Source organism: Gadus chalcogrammus, chromosome 10 (genome assembly GCF_026213295.1).
Source record: "Gadus chalcogrammus isolate NIFS_2021 chromosome 10, NIFS_Gcha_1.0, whole genome shotgun sequence".
NCBI classification, from domain to species: Eukaryota; Metazoa; Chordata; class Actinopteri; order Gadiformes; family Gadidae; genus Gadus; species Gadus chalcogrammus.
The window spans coordinates 14,075,712-14,099,666 of record NC_079421.1 but is presented as its reverse complement, the minus strand read 5'-3'; the positions used below and the strand labels follow the sequence as shown (position 1 = coordinate 14,099,666).

Below are 23,955 nucleotides of genomic sequence, written 5' to 3'. Positions count from 1 at the left end.
GGCTGTTTCCTGATTTTCTTATCAGTTGGTCTCTTGATATTAACGTGTTAAATAGGGCCTTAATTAGCCCTACTACTGATTCGTCCTTCATGACACACTCGCAGACTCAGAGTTCAAAAGGGGGTTTGCATTTTACGAAATGCAAAACAAGTCATGGAACGTAGAACTGTCTTTCGAGGTCTATAAGTCCCTCAACAAATAAATATTTTAGTTATAGTTTTACTGTTTAATGTAGTAAATTGTACAGCACATTTGTATATACATATATACCAGATATGTCTACAGGCAATGGTGTGCCAATACTTTTCACTCCTTAGTTGTACTCCTCACACATTGTTCTCATTTGTGGTTCTCTCTTTCCCCTTGTCTTTAGATCTGGTTTGCGTTCGTCAACGGTTTCTCGGGACAGATCCTCTTCGAGCGCTGGTGCATCGGCCTGTACAATGTGGTGAGTGTTCCTGTGATTAACTCTTGTCCCTCCATTAACGTTAAAGAGCCCTCTTCGTCCCCCACGCCCGCCCCCCAAACTCTCCCGGCACGGACCCAATGTGTGCCGCTACATCCCCGAACTTGGCTGCCTTTTACGGCGTGATCATGTCATCGGCATCCTGGAAGCCATCAAATATATTAACGACCCCTTGTCAGCTCCCGATTCCCTCGGCTGGCCCAGCTATGCGTTGAATTTGAAAGAACAACAGCTCTGCTCGTCCGAGTGAGCCCACTGGGCCACGGCGGCCATTTGTGAATGAGGGAAAAGGAGGATAGGTCGGAGGAAGCTGGCAACACGACTGGCTTGTAGTATCTGGGAGTCTCTCAAGGCACCGTAACGGGCCCCTTTCTTAAATTAACTCATATTTCACCATCTGTAATATGCATTCAATAGAGGACAAAAATCTGCATCTGCCTTTTTTTTTTCTTGCCCAATACCACACTGTTTAGCTCACCGGGTGTTGAAATGTAACTTTAAACTGTCTATTAAATACACGGCATTCAATAAACACACACTGAATGAGAAAAGTGCGAGGAGACAAGTGCCCACACACGAGTTGACTCGCGGCTCGGCAAATGGCATTGATTAATGGCAACTGGCCACAGACTTTGCAGGAAGCGGCCGGAATTTACACAGCTTTAGCTCTTACGCTAACTCCTTCATAAACCACCATCTTAAAACATCAACACTCTGTGCGGGGATGGAGGTGAAGGGGTCAGGGCGGTGGGGGGGTGCGGTGGCATGCCATGCTCTTTACTTCATCTGAACAGTAGAGGAATTCCACTGGCTCAGTGGGAGTCTGTCGGGGGCAGTGAGCTGGAGACACACACACACGCGCGCGCGCACACGCACACACACTCTAACCTACACACACACACACTCTAACTTACACGCACACACACACTCTAACTTACACACACACACTCTAACACCAACACACACACACTCTCTAACACACACACACACACACACACTCTAACACAAACACACACTAACACGCACACACTCTAACTTACACACACACACACACACACACACACTCTAACAAACACACGCTAACCCACACACGCTAACCCACACACGCTAACCCACACACGCTAACACACACACGCTAACACACACACACACACACACACACACACACACACACACACACACACACACACACACACACACACACACACACACACACACACACACACACACACACACACACACACACACTCACACTCCACCTCCTCAATAGAGATCCTCCCGGGCCCTGAATGAGAAAGGAGCCCAGTGAAGCATGCCCCGTGGCCCCGACAGTCTGCAGACTGCTGGGGGGCCACGGAGGCCCCAGACCCAGATGGACCGAGGGGGAACCAACACCCACTGACCCACCCATACCCCATCTCCCTCCCACCCCCCCCACCCAGCCACAGGAACACAATAACATCCCTTCTCTGTCACCACCTGCCAGGCAGGACAACATTACAGCAGGGCTTACAAATGACACAGGGCTTAAATACCTGCTCTCTAGTGGGGAGCGGCGCAGATGTTGGTGACTGCCCGGCCCTTTGCATATGAACAGCCTGAGAGGCCTGGCCAATAGTGGAAAACAAAGATAAAGTGTTGGCGTGTGTCGTCAACACAATACAGCGGAGAATCGGGGAGGGAATTAATAAGGAGTCGTTTTAACGCTAACAACTTTCAAGTTGTTAGGGTATAAGGCGCAAAATGCCTGTTAAAAAGTCATTTTTATCTAGTATATTGTATTTACTCTGTTATCTGAAATGTTTTAGCTTTTTGAAATGTTTAAATGTATGACATTTTTGTTTACTTTATTTTTCAATTGTTTTGGATTGCGTCTCAAACATTTCAATTGAAACCCAAACATGTGCTAAATGTGTGTGTCACCTCTCAACGTTTTATTCAGATCTTCACGGCTCTACCTCCTCTCACTCTGGGCATATTTGAGCGTTCCTGCAGGAAAGAGAACATGCTGAAGTACCCAGAACTCTACAAAACCTCACAGAATGCAATGGGGTTCAACACCAAGGTAAATCTTTTCTCTATGTTGATATTGTCAGTTTTATTGTTTTTTTGTCGTCTTTTTGTGCCTGTGATTATCTTTCTAAACAGTTTTCATAATACTTCTAGTATCTTCTTTCGTGGTTTATCATATTTATTTTGAAAGTGACCAATTTTCTAGTTAGATTAGTTTTTTCATATTGGTTTAATGATTGCTATATTTTACTCAGGACTGCACTGGACATTTAAACAAGTTAATATGGATTGTCTGGTCTGCTTGGTGAGTCTCCAATGAACCTCATGTCCACGGTGACAGAGACGAATCCCAGTCCCATTGACCACATCAGTGTCAAGCAGTTATCTGACCAGCCTCAATTGATGTTGTCCATGCCTGGGTTTAGTCATATAATAATGTTTGAAACTGATTTAAATGGGTGAACTTGTTGATTAACTTCTAACCAGTTTAGTGTTTTTAGCAATTTGTTTTTGGAGTATGTCTGGCGGTCGAACCTTTGACCAAATTAAGTCTCGCCCCCTCTCCTTTCAACCCTTGTGTCAGACTAATAACTCTTAAAACGTCTGTCACTGCATCCCGAAATAATGTTCATTGGTCCAAACCCCCAAGCAAAAGCACACAAAACATCCCCAAAAGCACAATACTCCCCAACTACTTGTCATAATATAACCGAACAATGAAAACAACGCAAAAATGTTCACTGCTAAAACCACTCGCGCCTTAGGCTTCCCATAGAGTGTGTGTGTGTGTGCGTGCGTGTGTGTGTGTGTGTGTGTGTGTGTGTGTGTGTGTGTGTGTGTGTGTGTGTGTGTGTGTGTGTGTGTGTGTGTGTGTGTGTGTGTGTGTGTGTGTGTGTGTGTGAACGTATGCATGTACGTGTGTGGTGTGCGCATGCATGCATGTGTGTGTGTTTGCGCGTATCCATGTGTATGTGTGTGTATGTGTGCGTGTGTGTGCGCTGGCTATCCTGTCCCACCGTCTGAACCCATCCGTCAGTGTTGCGGCGTCCCTCCGGCGGGTCTCAGGCAGGGGGTCCTGATAGCCTTGGGCCCCCGGGCTCTGGTCAGGTCTGGGCCCCCAGCGCGGCTCCATTACCAGCCGCCACCTCCACCCTCCTGCTGATAATAAAGACGTCTTCCCCTTTCTCCACGCCGTCTGAAGGCCCCCTCACAGGCGCGGTGACCTGCTTAGTGGGGCATGCAGGCGGATTAAAGGCCCATTGGCCCTGGGGGTCAGCGGGGGCCAAGGGAGGGGTGCACCAGGGGTCGCCTGTGGCGGGAGATGAGTTGTTGTTTTGTCCGGAGAGGGGGAATGGCGGTGGGAGAGAGTGTGTGCTGTCATGGTGTGATGGCATTCGTTGCGGGAAATTACGCAATTAGTTTAAGCAGGCGCTGGCCGTGTTCTGGGAGAAAGACTTTCCCCCCATGTGGAACTGACACGGCCGGCCGGAGGGTCGGCCTGGCTGCTGCCCGCCGCCTTGGGAGTGTGTTCATTCAGTCGGTGTTCAGGCCGGGCTCCCGCGACACAAGACAGGGACCGGACATGTGTAAGCAGCTTGGTCGCTCTCTGCATCAGAATGACATGTAGGCCGATGTTTTTTTTATGTTTATGTTTGGGCTGGCATAAGGGCTAGTCTGTCATGGCTTTAATATACTCCTCAGGGATTAGCAGGGGGACATTGGTCCAGCTGAGCAATTGTAGGAGAGCTACTTCATGGTATTACTCAAAGTCACAGGACAGTTCTTGTTTTGCGATTCAGAGTAGAGGCAGAAAGGAGCATACATTCAATTTGATTTGATTCATGCACGTGTAACACCAGAAAATCAGTTTTCATTGAATTAAGGACACCGTGCTTGATACGATATTAGTTTTCCTGATATGAATCTGCATTGCACACTCAAATAAGGTTTCGATTCTGTGGGGAAAAAAAAGCTAGGAAGGAATCTGCTTACAAAGGCTTAATATCTTAAGTATGGATGTATTTTCCTTCCCCAATCATTGATTACAAATACTGCTAAAATGGTTGGAAAAATGATGGGGAAAATGATGGGGAAAAATGATGTTTGGTTCGTTCAGTAGTTACATGCAATGAGCCGCCATTTGGTTTGGACCTCACATCCCCGAGAAGAGCCACGGCTTGACAAGGCCTGGTGGGCAGGTTGTTATTGCTGGCTTCTCCTGCTCCTTTCCCCGCTGATATTTTCCCTCGCAGCTGGCCCGAGGTGAGGCGAGAAAGTCCAACAGGAATTTGGCCCCTGAAAGCTTTTTCTCTTTTCATTCCCTTTTCTGCTCAATGACCAGCTCTAGTGTAGACAACATATACTGTCTTTGTGAATGGGATCTGTTCGTGTTGCGGTGAGAGGAAGGGAGTGACATTGAGGGTGTTAAGGGTTAAAGGTGTGGCCTTCTTCGGCCCCGCCCCCCCCCACCCCCACACCCCCAGCTAGTTCACTTTTAATTACAAGTTCCTCACACAACATGTTCCAAGTCAACGCGGTGCCCCGCCGTCCCCTCACTTCGTGTGGCCCCTCGTAATTACCGCTTCCCCTAAACACTGGAGGACCATGTACTGTCTCTCTCTCTCTGTTTCACATTATTTACATCACATTACATTTATTTAGCCGATACTTTTGTCCAAAGCAACTGACAATAAGTGCATTCACCCGTACAGACGCAACCCCGAAATGTGATTTGAGTCATGCGAGTTCATAACATTGATCAAATAAGCAAACTGCTTCAAGACATTCATTATAAATTATTTTCCTGGGCCACGATGCCGCCTGAACAGATTCGCTTTCAGTCGACGACAGAAGATGTGTAGTGTCAGCCTTTCTATGTCTGTGGGGAGCTCTTTCCACCAGTGTACAGCCAGAACAGCAAACAAACAAGATTTCCTTGTGCGAACACTGGGGCCCCCTCAGTACCAAGCCGCTTGACGGTCATAGTGGACTGGCTGGGGGGGATTGGTGGACCGTGTCCTGGGTGTAGGAAGGGCCCGGAGGCTTGGGTCTTGAATCAAACCCAAGCAGCCACTGGTAGACGGTGCAGGGTGCGGAGGCGGGATGATGCGGTGTGGGGGAACTCGGGTAAAGACCAGCCGGGCTGCTGCATTCTGGGTAAGCGTCGGTAGACGAAAAGCACATGCAGGCGGCCCGGCCTGAAGGGAGTTTTGCTCTAGTCTAGACGAGAGAGGACAAGAGCCGGGACAAAAGCTGCCTTGCCAAATGTGCGACGGCACCGGGAGAGAGTAATGGAGAGGAAGTTGGAGGAAGTTGGGATATTGGACAGGTGGTGTCAGGAGGGGGGATTCAGGAGCACATGTCATTAATCTATATTACAAAGTAGTTAACAAGACAGTTTTTCTTGGGATTGAAGAAGGAAGATTTCATTTCAGATTGAATGAAAGAAAGCTTTTAGCTGCAGATGTGCAGGCAGAAAAAGAGGAGAAAACGGTAGGGAAAATGGGTCGTCAGCCTGCAAACGCCCTTTCAGGCATAGGGTGACAACCACAGAGCTGGAGAAGCCTGTGCGAGCCTGCTTATAGGTGAGAGGCCAGGGCAGAAGACTGGTCAAAAGAGTGACCGTTGCAGAGGGGGGTGGAACGAGGGAGATGGATTCAGGTAGAGAGGGGAGAGCCAGAGAGCCAAGGTGGCCACGGATAGGGACGGTATATGAAGAAGAGGGAGGTTGGCTCGTGGGAGGAAGGGTGAGAGTGTGAGAAAAGAAGCGGGCAGAGGCATGAAGAGGAAGTGGAAAAAGGTTGGTGGTGGTGCAGTTCCTGGTGAATAGAAGGAGCAGTTGGTTACCGTCTTTATAAGTGCTGGAGAGAGTCAGAGAGGGAAAGAAGATGGTAGAAACAACAGCTGAGGGGTTGGCTCCTCCGCCTGGATGTTTGAAGCCCAGAGGTGCACCAGCGAGGGGCCTTGTTCAGGGATGTTGGACGGGAGGACGACAAAGTCCTCCAAGTATCTGGGCCAGGTGGGCGGTGGAGCACAGCCAGGTTTAATTTCACCGGATGAATTACGGACGGAAGGGTGTAATTCACAATTAAGTGAATAACACCGGTCATCTCCCGGGGCTGCGTGTTTCACTTTGTGTCCACACATGTAGTTCTAACATGTGTTGCATACTTTCTGTTGTGTTTGCATTTAACTCTCCCTCTCGCCCCCCCCCCCACCCAACTCTCTCCCTCTTCTACATTTGGCATTTCCCCTTCCTCTCCCTCCTCTTCCTATACCTCCTCTTCCTCTCCCTCCTCTTCCTGTTTTGAACGTTCCGGGCTTAGGGGACGGGGGCGGGAGGGGTTTGGAAATATTTGGACCGATGTAAAGTACAGGCTTTCAGTCCACCTCTTTGGGGCAATTAGGATCAGAACAAAGGTCCAGATCTTTAGAGGACAGAACGGGGCATTCACTCTGCCGAGGGGGTCCTTAGCAACCCGCTGGGATGGCAGTGAAAGAAGCGGGTTGCCGGGGGGCTGTGGAGAGGGGGGAGGGGAGGAGGAGGGGGGGGTTATCCCAGTGACAAATGATTATGAACATTTATCGATACCATTAGCATTCATTATTAGAGTCGGTTAGGGCTCAATGGGGTGGGAGGCGTGAGTTTACATTCCCAGTGTCGGGCATGGGGGGAGGGGCTTGTGGAGGAGGCGGGGCTAGGGTTTCAGGAGACTTATGAGAGCCCATTTACCACACGTTTAAACCACAGAAATGGCGGACTTGTGGGTGCTGGTGGCCACTCTTTGACCGGTGTGTTCCCAGTCGGAGGGAGGGAGGGAGGTAAGGGGGGGTGTTGAGTTGCTAGGCGACCGGATTTGTTTTTTCAAGGCCAATACGGAGGTGAGAAGGTCAGGCCACAGAGGCCAAGGTATCCTATTATAGGCCCCGCAAGAAAAGCCCCATTCTTTCACTCTTCCTCCGTTCCTATTTTCATTTCCAATTTTCCCATTTCCTTTTGTAAACAAGCATATTCTCTCACCTCATTCATTTCTTTTAACTTTTCTTCCCATTTTTGTTTTATTTTCCCACTTAATTTTATCAAGTGTTTTTTATTTTACTAAAATGAATAACACAAAAACGTATCAGAAGAAAGTAATGTTCCAAACCATACAATTTAAAAGACGTTCAGATTTCAACTAAAAAGTTATGCACATTTTAAACAAATTATATCATTCAATAATCATACTTTGTCTCGGGATCAGCATTACAATTTTTTTTTTTAATTGTCGAAATAACTGATTTGAGTGCCTAGGTCAATGTTGTTTTAGTTTGTACCGAGCGAATCACTGGGCAGGATTTGAAGGCTTCTGGGCTCCCAGAGTGCCTTGCGGCTTAGTGTTGGTCAGGGCGGGGCGAGAATGGGTGCCACCGCAGGCCAGACACTCTCTCTTTGGCAGGCTGGATTTCGCGGCTGTTTCATGGTACATCACCCATTAGTGTTGTGTTTGGCCCTGGCCCTGCATAATGTACATCTGAAACTAGGTGCTTCTAGAGGAGGCCGCGTTCAGTTAAAGGACTCATCCAAAGTCCGCACACACACACACACACACACACACACACACACACACACACACACACACACACACACACACACACACACACACACACACACACACACACACACACACACACACACACACACACACACACACACACACACACAGAGAGAGATTTCCCTCGATTTTATTAATTATCATAAAACCCAGTTAATCGTTTTCAAGGCCTCCTGTGTGTATGTTTTCAGGCACACTTTCTGCTTGCTTCATGTTTCTGTAATTTATTTCCCTGCTCTCTCCGGCTCGCCTGTTTTAATATCCAAAAGGAGGAAAAAAGGGGAAATCTAATGAAATCTAATGAGGGGAAACTCTGATGCTGGCGGGCCATACATTAACACCCCACAGTGCCCCGTCGATGGAGTTTAAAACCGCAATACGCCGTATTGCTTTTCAACCTCCGCAGCCTTACGCTTGAGTATTTTTGGGCTTTCGTCGATGATTGATGCAAGCATCTTGTTCAATGTGCAGAGGGGATTTAATGAAACCTAAATGTGCAAATGAGATTTAATGAAATGAAAAACGTATATATAACCACACACAGGCTGTGTGTGTGTGTGTGGCTGTGTGTGTGTGTGTGTGTGTGTGTGTGTGTGTGTGTGTGTGTGTGTGTGTGTGTGTGTGTGTGTGTGTGTGTGTGTGTGTGTGTGTGTGTGTGTGTGTGTGTGTGTGTGCACGCCAGCACACGCACGCACGTGTGCACGCACATGCACACTTACATACACAAACTCAGCACCCTCTCTCTGGTGACAAACACGCGGGGGATATACAAAGTATCTGTCAGCGGGGAGGCCATTCAGTGCGGAGGCCCCTACAAAACCGCCACTTAGCCTAGCACTGGGCCCAGACAAAAGGCCCGGGTCAGAGGTCGACCGGCAGGCTGAGGCTACCCGCACCCTTTTCTCATGCTTTATTTTTTCACTACCCTACACTCTCTGTCCGTCTCTGTCTATCTTTCTCTCTCTGTCTCTCCGGCTTTCTCTCTCTCTCTCTCTCTCTGTCTCTCTGTCTCTCTCTCTCTGTCTCCTAATCTCTGTCTCCTACGCTCTCTGTCTCTTGTGCATTTCCTCCTTCCTAAAATGTCTTTTTCTAACTTTTTGTAATTCATTGCTCCTCCTCAACTCTCTACCGCTTCAACCCTCTGCTTCTCCCTCTAAAAGCACCATCCCTTAACTATCTCTTTGTCTCCCCGCCGGAATCTCTTTCAGATTCTCTGCCACTTAAAATGCTGATTCCCCCCCCCCCCCCCCCCCCCAACTACCCTCCCCCACCCCGCCTCCCTGCCTCCCACTCCTTTGCTAATTCTGCTCCATTTTGTTCACTCTCTTTTCTCTCTCCTTCTCCGGCAGGTTTTCTGGGCCCATTGTTTGAACGGCCTCTTCCACTCCGTCATCCTCTTCTGGTTCCCCCTCAAAGCCTTCCAGCATGGTGAGTAGGTCCCGGGATCCCCCTCCCACGGAGGTAGAGGAGGAGGAGGAGGAGGAGGTGGAGGAGGTGGTGGAGGAGGAGGTGGTGGTGGAGGAGGAGGAGGAGGTGGAGGAGGAGGAGGAGGTGGAGGAGGTGGAGGACACTAAAACACACATACTTTGTCTTAATTAGTTCCCTCTTCAACCTTCCAGTCATGAATTACAAACATGTGTGTGCTCTGTGGAGACGGGGAGACTCTCACACACACATGCATGTGCACACAGACATCCATGGAGACAGATAAACGCACACAAACACACACATACACCAGGAGGCCCACACACACTCTAACAGGCATGCCCGTTGCTTTCATACGCAGGTTGGCTGCGATATTGAAATTGTGGGAATTTATTTTCTCATAATCACTCACGGGGACTTACCGTGCCATGCCAAACACATGCCCACTTACATTTATTCAGGTCATTGCCGTGTGTGCGTGTATGTATTTATGTATGTGTGAGTGTGTGTTTGTGTATCTCTATATATATGTGTGTGTGTGTGTGAGGGGGAATAGGGGGGCCTTTTAGGTGGTAAGTCTTGGCTGGTCACGGCCGGCCGGACCACACAGGCTTGGCCCTGCTCCCCAAACAAAGGGCGCCAAACCCCTTCCGCGTGACTGACGGGCTGTCAGCGGAGCATCACTGCACGCCGGGTCACATGACCCCGCGGTTGCGCGCTACAGACTTATGTTTCACTCTCCCGGCCCTCTCCGACTCACCCACGCCCCAGTTTGAATGGAGGTTTTATTTTATTGAAGTTATATAAAAATAATCTGTTTTTTTTATTCTGTATCTCGTGTCACTTCCAACAAAAGCGATAAAGACGACTAAAGGCGGGGGATTCGTCGGTTTCTTAAGTCAGCTGCCGTGTGGTCGGCAGAACAGCCTGGTTTCGTCGTCCGTTGGTCGGTCTGACCAGAATCAGCCAGCATGTCAAAATATTCCCGCTGTGATTAATCGCCCGAACTCTTCAGTCTAAGCGGCGGCCTCCAATAACAAGCCTTACTCCTAATAGTTGTGAGTTGTGTGATGGAGAAATCCTGCGTGAATCCACTCGCATCGGGGCATTAATGAACGTAATTACCTATGTTCTCCCTTTTTCCCATGTTCACGGACCATAATCCCATTGGGCTCCGAATGAGGGGGCTGGGAAAAGGCGAATTAAAAACAACAGAATTCCTTCACACTTCAGTTTATCCATACCGTTCCTTTTTCTTCCCACGGGCAAGATGCTATTCTCTGGCTAGCTAGAGGCTAGCTAGTGAGCTAGAGGCTAGCTAGAGGCTAGCTAGCGAGCTTGTGGCTAGCTAAGCAGAGCTCAAGCGCTCCAGGAACAGCTTGTTAAACTCGGGGGCGTCTGTCTCGATGCTCAGAAAGCTTCTGTTCTCCATTCCCCCCCCCCCCCCCCCCCCCCTCACAGACACGGTGTTTGGCAACGGGAAGACGCCCGACTATCTCCTCTTGGGCAACATGGTTTACACAGTAAGCAATTTTCCTTCCACTGATGTTCCTCCTCAGTTTACGTTACGGTGGTTTAGTGTGTTAAAGGGACTGAGGCGTCCTGGAAGCACTGGAATGTTCTCCTCTGATGTGGCTTGACGGATGAGTGCAAAGCATAATAATGAATGATAATAGCTGGTTTGGTACATTTCCAGATCAAAGTCCCAGTGAACTCATTGTTCCAGATTGAACGTGTATGTTAAATTTGGCTTGAGGAGCCACAGGTTCAGTTTGGTATTTAACTGTCCTTCTCTTCCTCCATAGTTTGTGGTCATCACAGTTTGTCTGAAAGCCGGACTAGAGACCTCGTCCTGGACCATGGTAAGACCAGTGCTGTCTGTCTGTCTGTCTGTCTGTCTGTCTGTCTGTCTGTCTGTCTGTCTGTCTGTCTGTCTGTCTGTCTGTCTGTCTGTCTGTCTGTCTGTCTGTCTGTCTGTCTGTCTGTCTGTCTGTCAGTCATTGTGTGGAGGTCTTTTGATCTCTTCCTCTCTCTCTCTTTAATGGGACTAGAGGTTACAGTAGCATTAACGGCTCTGTTTGCTGGTGCTCTCTAGCCCAGGCTAGCTTGGCCCCTCGTTGGCCCTCATTGGCCTTGTAACCGCAGCATCAGTCCGATGACGCAGACACTATGGAAACAGCTGTATAGAAACACTGCAGGGGAAGCCTGGCCTTATTCAATGCAGGACATTTAGGCCCAATCCCATTTCTACCCCTTACCCCTTCCCCTTACCCCTTCCCCTTGTTTTGGAGGGGTAAGGGGTAGAAATGGGATTGGACCTTAGGCCCAATCCCATTTCTACCCCTTACGCCTTCCCCCTTCCCCTTCCCCCTTCAAAACGAGGGGGAGGGGTAAGGGGTAGAAATGGGATTGGGCCTTAATTCCCCGTAGAAGGCTAATTGACTGAACTATTAAAATGGTACTACCTAATGCAGTAAATAGGGTGAGAAGGTTTTATTTTTTCAAAAACAAACGAAATATATGGCGATTGAACTCCCAGCCTAAAAGTTCAGGTTTAAATCTCCAGTGTCAGCGGCCTTAAGTCGGGATGCCTGACCCATTCTCGCTCCGGTAATCCCCTTTGCCGGGTAAGAGCCGGAGCGCTAAACGCTAGGAATCAATACAGAATACCAGAAGGACGTCGACTCGTACCCCAGGTCCCCCCTCCTGGCCCCTGGGGGAACTCTCTCCCCCCTGTAACCCTGTGGTCCCAGCAGCAGGGGAAGCCTCTCACTGTGTCACTCTCTCCCGCCGCTCCACAGTTCAGCCACATCGCCATCTGGGGCAGCATCGGCCTGTGGGTGGTGTTCTTCGGGATCTACTCCTCCCTCTGGCCCTGGATCACGCTGGCCCCCGACATGTCGGGACAGGTAAACGATAAACAATCACAGACACGCGTACAAACGACAACGGTTGAGTGACATTGAAAGACAAATGAAAAAACAAGAGCGCATAAACAATCACAGACACGCGTACAAACGACAACGGTTGAGTGACATTGAAAGACAAATGAAAAAACAAGAGCGCACACTGACGGACGCACAAACTATAACAGAGACACGAACACCAGCAGACACACAAACATCACCAGACACACAAACTCTAGCAGACACGTGTACAAACGACAACAGTTGAGGAACACTAAAAGACTAACAAACAAACAAGAGCGCACACTGACAGATGCACAAACTATAACAGAGACACTAACACTAGCAGACACACAACAGAAGACACGCGTGCTGTAGCAGAACATTTAGGGCTACTAGCACAAGGCGAGACGAGTTTCAGATGGACCCCAACAATGGGATAAGATACAGGGCGCACACAATCTCAACACACAGACACACACAAACGCGTGTGTATTCTGTCTCACTATTGCTGTAAACAATGCATGAACACGGATACACTTCAGGAGGTGTAAACAAAACACACAGAAGCTTTCACTTAGCCAGATATTCCCACAGTTGGGCTAACCGAGACGCAACACACACACTCACAAATAACCACACACACAAAACCACACACACACACACAAACACACACTGATTACATGTAAGCAGACGTAACCACACCAGCTCATCAACCCAGGTCACGTATATATACAGAGGGGATACACACACATTCACACACATTGTAACAGACACACACAACTCTTTTTTGTGCGTGCGTTCCTGTCGCACAAAGACAAACCTTTGATCATGACGTGGCCCATCACTCATTACCTCAGGATCCCTTAAATCATCAGACGCCGTGAACTCAACCCGGGTGCGTTTTTTCTTTTTCTTCCATTTTGTTTTTGGGATTCTTGTTGTATAACCTGACACTGGGGGTCTATGAGCCGAACCAGAGGGGGGGTCCCACCTCTGGCTTGTGTTATGTAATGACTTAATTGGGCCAATTAGCCATGTGTTTGGGTTACGTCGCTCTCGCTCGCCCCTGAGTATCCACAGGTGACGTTGGGACTGTATTCATTTGGACACACACACACACACACACACACACACACACACACACACACACACACACACACACACACACACACACACACACACACACACACACACACACACACACACACACACACACACACACACACACACACACTAAAATACATACTAAAATACACAGTCACATACACACACACACACCGAGACACACACACATGCACACACACACGCACGCACAAACACACACGCACACACATAGTGGAGTCATGTGTTGTGTGTTGTTTCCCCCCTGGCTGGCCATGAGAGTTTAGCCACATTGGCTGCTTCTCGGGGCCCAGACCCTGCCTGGACCTCTTCTTTGATTTTCTTTCTCTTAGTTTCCTCATCCATTTCACACACATAAACACACACACACAGAAACACACACCCAGATACACACACACAGATACCCCCCCCCCCCCCCCCCCCCCCCCCCCCCCTCGACCCGCTAGTCCTCCAGTAAGCAGTCTGTCAGAAGTGCGTGGCTTTCATCCACTGCCCACAGCACTGGATGACGACGGGAACGGCGCCCTGCAGCCAGCGTGTAACCCGATGCCCCCACACACACAGACACACACACACTACACACTACACACTGCACACTGCACACTGCACCCTGCTCTGCCCCTGACACCCGAGAAAACATCAGACGGCGTCCCCACCTGAGAGCCCTCGAAAGCCTCAGAGCAGGAGGGTCATCCCCACCCGACTGATACATCTCTCTCGCTCTCTCTCTCGCTCTCTCTCTCGCTCTCTCTCGCTCTCTCTCGCCCTCTCTCTCTCTCTCTCCCTCAGTCTCAGTCCGTCTGTTTGGCTTGTGCTCTTCTCTCTTCCCCCCTCCTCTCTCTCTCCTTCTCTCCCTTTGATCCTCATTCTTCAACTACTCCTCCTGGATGCACTCTTTCAAACTTTAAAATGTATTTCTCTCTTGTGCCTTTTAACATGTGTCCTCTCATGTCTTTCCTCTCTCACATGTTTTCCTCATCTTTTCCTTCCCCTTCGTCTTCTCCACATTTTGTTCTGGCCTCGTTCTCTTTTATTTTGTGAACCGCCGAAGGGCCTGTACTGCAACCCACACCAGAACCCTTTCAGACCTCTTCTCCTCACGCCAGTTCCAGTACAGGCTGGATCACAAACACATCCGCCAGAGGTCATGAGACACCCAGTGGGGCTTATGTGTGGAATCGTACTCATCGCCCCCGACGACCACGTACCCCATCCGTTCTGTGTGATGTAATCCCCAACTCCGGCACTAGCCGGTTGCTAAGCGGCTTAGCCACACCTCGCTTTCGCCGCTTCAGGTAGACTCTGTCCCCGCTGCTGTCATCACTCGAGCCCGCTCTCACCCCCCCCCCCCCCCCACCCCTTATTCTCGCCGTCCCTCCGAGTGTCGAGGTGTCCCTGAGCAAGACACCGACCTCACACTAACTGCTCTTGACGAGCTGACTGTCACCTTGCATGGTTGACACCGCAGTTGGTGTGTGAGTCTGTGCACGAACCGCTGCAAGTCGCTTTGGACGAAAAGCATCTGCTCAACGCCCTGAATGTAAATATCACCTGGGCGGCTCCGCTGTCCGTAACGAAACGCGGCCCTACGCGGGTACCAGCGGCAAGCAACCTTCTCTCCGCTCTATGAGCACGATGTGCGGCGTAGCGGCAGACCACAGGGCGCGCCGCCGCCGCGGTGAGATACGGAGGGGATTTACGGAGGTATGAGGGGAGATTCTTGCGGTGGGAGCGATTGCGTTACCCTCTGAGGGAGACGTGGGTTTGTGTTCACCCGCAGCTGTGCACACAGCACGTCATGGGGGCAGCACATCGGCCCGCCACCTCCTTTGAAGTGTGCACTCGGCAGAATGTACTTTTAGGTAGGAAGGGAGAGTTCTATGTCCCTGCCCGGCCCAGATCTTTCGCTCTCTCTCTCTCTTTCTATTTCGGATTCTCGCCTTTCTCACTCTCCTTCACCTCTCCCTCTCCTCCACCTCTCACTCTCTCGCTCTCTTCCTCTAGCTCTATCTCGCTCTCTCTCGCTCTCTCTCTCTCTCTCTCTCTGAACTCCTCCACCTCAATCTCTCTCTCAAATTCTATCCAACCTCACCTCTCCCCAGCGAACCCGCTCACGCCCAGACCATAAGGTCCATCTTGAACCCAGGCCCATTGGTTTTTTTCCGTATCCATGCCCAACACACACACACACACACACACACACACACACACACACACACACACACACACACACACACACACACACACACACACACACACACACACACACACACACACACACACACACACACACACACACCTGTGTGTGTGGCCATGTTTGGTAACACAGATGGTGTGTGCAGGTGTGATCTCGTAATGGTGAAGTAAGTGTAGGAGGGTGCAGAATTCCCCCTCATATATCTCTGTCTCGAAACACGACATGACACTATTCTAGAAAACGTACGCCCCTCCCTAAAGCTCCACCTCACGACCCCCTTCCCCCCCCCCCCCCACTTCCCTACCCTGTCCCCCCCCCCCCCAGCCCCGAGTAGGTCTTCATCACTGTTAAACCTGTGAGAAACGCTTGCGAGGAAATCAGACACCGACACCTCTGCTGTTCACTTTGTTCTACCCTCCAGTGTGGCTGAGGTCCCCGTGGCTCTGTTCTCAAAGAGCCACGCGTGAGTCCCTCCCCTCCCCTCCCTCAGGGCCCACGTTGGATCCGTCACCGCGGCACATGGAAAACACACCAGTTCCCCGCACATGGAAAACCCATCGGTCCCATCGGTCCTCTGTGCTGTAACGTCCTGACGGGTCAGGCGCTAGGAGTATTGGCGTACAACAAAGGAACGAACGGACTGATACTCCCCGCCGACACGACGATCCTAACGTACGCAGAGATAAATAAAGACCCCGTGTCTGCCCCGCTGAAGAATCAATCCATGATCCGCGGTCTGTGGTTTAGTGTTTTCCTAAATGGGTGGGAGCCCATCCTGAAAGCAGAGCTGAGGCGCCTCGGCCCTGCAGACCTACGCCGAGACGCTGTGTTTATCCAAGGGATTTATTACCCTTGTTGGTCCGATGAAGGGCTCAGGGTCCCGGCGACACACGCATCATAGGGTGTAAGATGAACCCCCTGTGTGTGGGTTCCCAGGTCAGCTGCGCTCACATTGGCTGCCCCCTGAATCGCCCCGGAGGCCCACTTGTCAACTTCTAGGGGGAGTTTGTGTGTTTTTGGGATAAAGTGTGTGTCTAAGTGTGAGGGACCATGCTTGTCTTCATGCGCTGCAGATTTCTCTTTTAAATGATCTTCTGCTACTACTTCTTCTGCTTTCAGAGCTGCCACATGCTGGGACGTACAGCATGTGTAGCATGTCCCAATGTACAGCTTAGCCTTCCTCTCTCTCGCTCTCTCGCTCTCTCTCTTGCTCTGTCTCTCTCTTGCTCTGTCTCTCTCTCACTCTCGCTCTTGCTCTCTCTCGCCCTCGCTCTGTCTCTCCCTTTCTCTCTCTCTCTCTCTCTCTCTTTCTTTCTTTCTTTCTTTCTTTCTTTCTTTCTTTCTTTCTTTCTTTCTTTCTTTCTTTCTTTCTTTCTTTCTTTCCTTTCTTCTTTCTTTCTTTCTTATCTTTCCTTTCTTTCTTTCTTTCTCTCTCTCTCTCTCTCATTCTCTCCTCTCGGTCAGGATCTCTCATCCGTCTCTCTCTCTCTCTCTCTCCCTCTCTCTCCTCTCTCTCTCTCTCTCTCTCTCTCTCTCTCTCTCTCTCTCTCTCTCTCTCTCTCTCATATATATCAGAATCTCCAATCCACAGCAGTCCTTCCCTGTTTTCTTAACCTAATGTCCTGGCAGCCCCGTACCTGTTGTGTTTGGGGTCCTGTGGAGCCGCTCTAATTTGGCTGTTGGGACAGGAGCGCGACCCCCCCCCCCCCCCTTCCCTGATAAGATGCGTATTCAGCCTCTTCTGGCTCAATACAGTATTAGCATTCACTGACACCCCATTATCAGCAATTAGTGTGTTTGTTTTTAGCAGTTGAAAAGGTGTGTGTCTGTGCGCGTCTTTACGTTAGCATCTGTGTGTGAACCATGTTATGCAGTTGCGTGCGTGCTAGTATGTGTGTGTGTGTGTGATGCATAGGGCTTCTCTTGGTCGGTGTGTCTGGTGCGGGACATTGCCTCTGCGTGTGTTTACCATCACAATGGCCCTGCCTTAACATTCTTGGGCTTGTTATCACTGAGCGCCTATATCCCAGGCCTGGCTGGCCTTCCTCCCTGCCTGATGTACTCCCTGGATCAATGCTTCCCGCTAATGGTCATGGTTAAGGGCCTGCGTGCGCAGACTTAAGGATCCCTGCCGCTGACGTCCTCCTGGTGCAGATTTATGCGTTGGCGTTTGATTTGAAATGTCTTTCCCATATTTTGGAGGAGGGGGGGGGTTTGTTGGATTTATTGTGTGTTTCGCTCGCGCCGTTCTCTGTGATGGCTGACACGGTTTCTGTCTTTGCAGAGCAGTGTGGGGGGGGGGGGGGGGGGGTGGATTTGCATGCTGTGTCTTAGCTCAGGCATGTTTGGGTTGTTAGTGTCTGTCTGTCTATTTTATTTTTGTGCTTGTGTGTGTCCTTCTGTCTGCCTATCTGTCTGTCTTTTTATTTTTCTGTATGTCTGCACGGCTTGTCATGCGTGCGTTTGTGTGTGTTTGTGTAAATGGTGTGTGTTTGTGTTAGTGTTCGTGTGTGCGTGAGTGTATGCGTCTCCGTCCTCTTGGCCATGAGGAGTCTGGATGGCCTGTCAAAACATCACACCATGGCGAAGCGTCTGCACAACCAGACAAGTTTATTAGTTTGCCCTGAAACTCCCATTCCCCCCCCCCCCGAGCTGACCCCTTCTCTGTCTCCCCTCCCCTGGGGCCCGTGGTATGAGCCATCACCAACATGCATCAGTCACTGCTTGCTCAGTGGGTATGAGGCGGCTTCCCTTCCAAACGTCCCGGTACAGACAAACATCTGTGGATGGTTTTTGCTGCGCTTTTATTTTGAAAAAAGGTTTTCCGTTCATTTAAAGCAGTGTCATAAGGAAGTTGGTCCAGAATGGCATGGACCACACGCCCCCTATTTGGTTTGGGAGGGTCTCTCCGGGTCGGTTAGGACAGGAGGGTCTGTTTGGGCCAAGGTTTTAAATATGTGGAGGTTCCTGATCTCTCGGGGCCTCTGGCAGTCACTAATTTAATATACAGAGCATACACCTTGGGCTTATTGAAGGATACTTATCATGAAAGTTTCAAATACTTCTTCTAATTCTTATATATCTAATAAAATGTTCACTGTTAGGATAGAAGACATTTCTCCTGGGCCCGGGTCAATTACAAATTGACGTCAAAGTGTCCTGTGGGCTCGTGCAATTTTCCTTAATCGTCTATATTTTCAGTCGCCTGGGAACATAGTAGAGCTCCATTCATCACCGTGGCGCTTCAGACTGTAGGAAAGACGTTTTGATTTCCAGTCATTTGGGATTTCCTCCTTCCCCCGTGTTGTGACAGACATCAAAGCCCATCGGCTCGTAATGACCAACAGATTAGCTCATTGAGCGCACCTGAACACTTTAATACTTTTGACACTGATTGCACGTGTGTGTATGCGTGTGTTTATGTTTGACACTGATTGTGTGTGTGTTTGCTTGCTTGTGTGTCTGTGTGTGTGTGTGTGTCTTTCATGGCTCCTTCCCATGGCCCTGCGTGCCTCAGGTTACAGGAAGGACATTGTCTGGGGCCCCCAGCAGTTTGAACAAGTGACACAAGCGTGTAAAGGCCCAGCGTGCAATGCGAGGAGTGCGCGTTCTGCTCTTTGACACGTAATGACAGATAGTTTCAATGCAATCGGGCCAAAGCAAACACGGCCCTCTCCCGGGGAGTTGATGGGGCTCCACCCACGCCTGGGGTGACCCCCCTCCCTCCCCTCTGGGCTCCAGATGCTCCCTCACCACCACCCACCCACCCATCCACCCACCCCTGACACACACTCTCCCCATCCAAATCCACGCCTCTCACCCGTCCAGATGATGGCCTCGTTCAGATGGATCTAGTGTGTTTAAGGCCTGACAAAGACTGTTATGAAGACCTAGGGTTTGTGGTGTGATCCGAGAGGGATTTTGTATCCGAGCGAACAGCTATCTCATCGGCTTGTGTTTCTTATTCTTGGCGGGCTAGCGTGATGTGCGGATTTAGGTCGGCGCCAATACAAATAAATGTTCTCTGTGTTTAGTATCACTGGTGAGGATGCATTCCCAACGTTTTCCCCCTACCGGGGATTGTGTATCCACTGCAAAACACAACACTTCCAAATGTCACATGGAGGATTCATTTGGCGCTCCCAAAATATTGAGGGATTTATGTTTAGATAATGATATGTATATAAATATCAAGATACCGCAGTTCATTTAAGAGCTGGCGTAAATGGGACTCATACGTTTAACCTTTGCCCTCTTTAGATGTAATGCTTCAAGACTGTTGGACGGAGAGCCAGGACAATTTTCCCAGTATAAACATGACATGGAAGTCCACAGTGGCTTATTTGTTGTTTTTTATTTTTATTGTTTTTATTGCTTTTTATCTCAAGAATCTAAAAATACAGTGATAGGAACACAGCCCCAGGAGCAGAAGGGAGACTTTATTTTCTCTACTTTCCTAGCTTTCTGATATCAGTCCCTTTACGTGGTCAGAGAATCTGACCTTTTATACAAAGTGTCAACGTCTCCTCCTCCACCTGCAGCCTCGGTCCATCTGCTGTGATGTGTCCCCAGGGCCTTTACCCACCAACACATCGCACAATGTAGGGTTAAAAGGGACCCTACTGTTTGAAGCCAGTCGCAGGACGCTTCCTGCAGGAAGAACAGTGCTCTCATCGGCCCTCCCGGTTCCTCCTTCAGGCCACAACCCCACCCCGGCCCACCCCACCCCCAGCCCACCCACCCAATCTGGGTGGGGATGGGGGGGCTTGAGGGGGATCAGAGAGGATTACCTGCTCTGTCTGAGGCCTCCGCCTTCGTTTCCACAGCGCAGCCTGTTTGTTTGTGTTGGGGTTTTGTAATGAGTTTGTGTATTTGTTGTCGCGGGATCTCCTCCCTAAATGAGGAGGATATTGGCTGTGCCTCCAGCTGTGTGTGTGTGTGTGTGTGTGTGTGTGTGTGTGTGTGTGTGTGTGTGTGTGTGTGTGTGTGTGTGTGTGTGTGTGTGTGTGTGTGTGTGTGTGTGTGTGTGTGTGTGTGCCCGCGCGTTGTGCGAAAGCAGCCTTCTCAGATTACCACCTCTACCCTGACGATGTATTAATCTACCTGTGTGTGTGTGTGTGTGTGTCTCTCCCCCGGTCAGGCGGACATGATGTTCAGCTCGGGGGTCTTCTGGACTGGCCTGGTCTTCATCCCCACCACCTCGCTGGTCTTTGACGTGGCCTACAAAGTGTAAGTCTCCCCCTATCCCCTCTAGCCTCTGGTCTCTCCTCTGGGGCGTGTGTGTGTGTGTGTGTGGGGGGGGGGGGGGCAGGGAACCCATCCCGGGGGTTCCCACGAGCCTGACACCCCCCCAACCTCCGGACAGGAAGTGGTGCATCATGGGAAAGAGTGTTTTGAATGAGTGCTATCCACGGGTTAGGCCAGCCCCGTCCAGGAGCACAGTTGTTACCGACGCGTCAAAAAGAACCCTCTAGTAAGGGTCCTGTATATTATCCTCTGTTCACTCCTGGACCCCGGGGGTTTTATGGGTTCGGGCGATGGTCCGATCCGATTCGTCGGTTGTTACTCAGGGGCACACAGGGAGTAATGGTTGGGATAATTCTCATTGTCCTTTGTGTGTGTGTGTGTGTGTGTGTGTGTGTCTATGCCTGTTTGTGTGTGTGTGTGTGTGTGTGTGTGTGTGTGTGTGTGTGTGTGTCTCTATAGTGTGAAGAAGGTGTGTTTCAAGACCCTGGTGGACGAGGTCCAGGAGTTGGAGGCGCTGTCTAAAGACCCCGGAGCCGTCGTCCACGGCAAGAGGTACGGTGCACGCTTCTCCCTCCCCGCCGGAGCCCTTTAGTGTGCTCCCCTCCTCGGGGGCCCTTCGATAGGGCCCTACGTCAACCACATAGAAACTCAAACACATCAGGTTCCATATGCCATAGTCGATTTTGCTGTACAATTAAACGTGTGTGTATATATTTATATACATGGCCCTTGAGTTCAGAATGTTTGAATTGATAAAGTGTCTGGGAACGGGTTTCTTACTGTCACTAGCAATTTGCACCTAGGTTGGTGGGTATGGTCGTTCTATACGCTTCAACGTTCCTACACATTCAACGCGTCCGTGCAGACCTGAAACCGTACCCTTCACAGAGAGCGGGCTCTGCTTTCAAAGGGTTCAACACGCAGAACCATTATAGTTAGAGAACCCCCTCATTCACACGACTCACTCAGCTCAACCTGTCATACATAAGGCGTTCAGAGTTGTTCCGCGAGAAATCAGGTGTTTATTTTTAATAAGTTTATTTTTTCAAATAAAAGCCTGGCCCGAGTACCACCACAGCGGCCCCCCCGGGTCGGGGCCCGCTCGGCCGGGCTGGGGCCCCCGGGGGCCCTGCGGTGGGCATTAGCATGAGGGCAGATCAGTGTGAAATCTGCTGCCCGCGGAAGGCGATCCCCCAGCCTGGCGAGCGGCCCAGACCCAGCAGGCCCCTGGGCCCGGGGCCCGACCGCGCCCTGCTCCCTCGCTCGCTCTCACACACACACACATGCGCACCGAGACACACACACACACACAGAGAAATACAGAGAGACACGGAGAGACACAGAGAGACACACACACACACACAGAGACACACACACACGCAGAGAAACAGAGACATGCAGAGAGAGAGACACACACACACACACACACACACACACACCAACATCTTGAATCCAGCCTACGGTTCATGCGAGCACTTCGGCAGATGCTCATTTAATTAGGAGCGAGCAAACACTGTTAAAGAGCCACACAGACGCATAAATCCACAAGACTTCCTCGTAGCGCGCGCACACACACACACTCACCGAGGCACACCGACAGGCGTGCTCCTCCGACCGGCTACCACGCACGCCGGCAGCCATTCATATATTTCAGTAGCGTGCGGCGGGACGTGTCGTCTCCCGACATGGTCTCCTCTCCGCGGCTCCTGGCTGCCATGCCTTCCTGTTCGCCCAACGGTAGTGGAGACACTTGATGTATGGATCATTAAACCTGCCTGCAGGGCTCTGCTGGAGGCTAACTCACTGTGTGTGTGTGTGTGTGTGTGTGTGTGTGTGTGTGTGTGTGTGTGCGTGTGCGTGCGTGCGTCCCTGTGTGTGTGTTCTTCCAGTCTGACGGAGCGGGCCCTGCTCCTGAAGAACGTGTTCAAGAAGAGCACGGTCAGCCTCTACCGCTCCGACTCCATGCAGCAGAACCTACTCCGTGAGTTCCCCTCCTCCGTCCTCGCTCCCTTCCTTTAGTCCTTCCCTTGGTTACTCCTTTATTTCTTTCCTTCTTTTTATCTTTCTACCATTTTATGTCTTCCTTTACTTTCCTTTAGTATCTTCCTTTACTTCCGTTCCTCCTTTCTGGTTCTCCTTCGTTCCTTCTTTTCCCTCTTCCTTTATCTCTCCTTCTCTCTTTCCTTCTATCTTCCGTTCTCTTTCTTTCTTCCTCCCTCTCTGTTTTTCTTTCCTCCTCTTGCCAGACCACCCTCGCTTCGCTCCCATCGCCCCAGGGTGAAGGCACCCCACCGTTAGCCCCCCCCGCCCCCCCACCTCGTCCCAGGGTTTAGATCTCCGTGATTAATCTCCATTCAAATCAGGGATGGGAGCCGGGGAGGGGGTGGGGCTAGCAGGCAGTCAGGGGAAACAGGAAGCGTGTCGCTGTTCGTTGGGCTCGCACACACACCCCCCGCCGACTCTGGAGGAGAAGAGGACGTCTTCCTCTTCCTCCTGTCCCCCCCCCCCCCCCCGCCCCACCACACTGCTGTTATTCGCATGTCCCCCAGCGGACCGCTGCAGGAAGTGCCCATCTATAATCCTGTCCTCAAGGCTGTTGGCTCGGCTCCCTGTAGCCCGGGGCCGGCCCCCCCAACTCCCCCCCCCCCCCCCGGCCCCGCGGCCCCCACACTAACAGGGCCTCTCATGGGATGTGCAGTCGAACGCACACTGCATGGTTTGTGGCTTTAGTCAGTGTCAGTTTTTTTTGGTGTGTGTCTGTGTGTGTGTGTGTGTGTGTGTGTGTGTGTGTTTGTTTGTGTGTGATGCTCTGTGTCTGTTTCTCTGTTCTTTTTCTGTTCTTATTTAGTGTGTTGTGTTCCTTTTTCGTTGCGTGTCTCAGGTGAGGCGTAGACTCCGTAGTGTGTGACAGCTCTATCTCTCCTAGTTCTACCAGTAGAACGACAGGATCTAACCCTATCCCAGTAGCCCCCCCTGGTAGAA

General features: G+C 50.6%; 1 protein-coding gene across 2 annotated transcripts in view; it reads left to right on the top strand.

Moving 5' to 3' along the window:
* Positions 1–23,955, top strand: part of atp8a1 (ATPase phospholipid transporting 8A1) — a 103,170-nt gene that overhangs the window by 75,540 nt on the left and 3,675 nt on the right. For both annotated transcript variants that reach the window (XM_056600066.1, XM_056600065.1), the window contains 9 exons: positions 374–448; positions 2,409–2,531; positions 9,423–9,501; positions 10,960–11,021; positions 11,304–11,360; positions 12,300–12,407; positions 20,867–20,955; positions 21,433–21,525; positions 22,863–22,954. In XM_056600066.1, the coding sequence (XP_056456041.1) occupies positions 374–448; positions 2,409–2,531; positions 9,423–9,501; positions 10,960–11,021; positions 11,304–11,360; positions 12,300–12,407; positions 20,867–20,955; positions 21,433–21,525; positions 22,863–22,954 (778 nt within the window). The remainder of the gene's footprint in view (positions 1–373; positions 449–2,408; positions 2,532–9,422; positions 9,502–10,959; positions 11,022–11,303; positions 11,361–12,299; positions 12,408–20,866; positions 20,956–21,432; positions 21,526–22,862; positions 22,955–23,955) is intronic.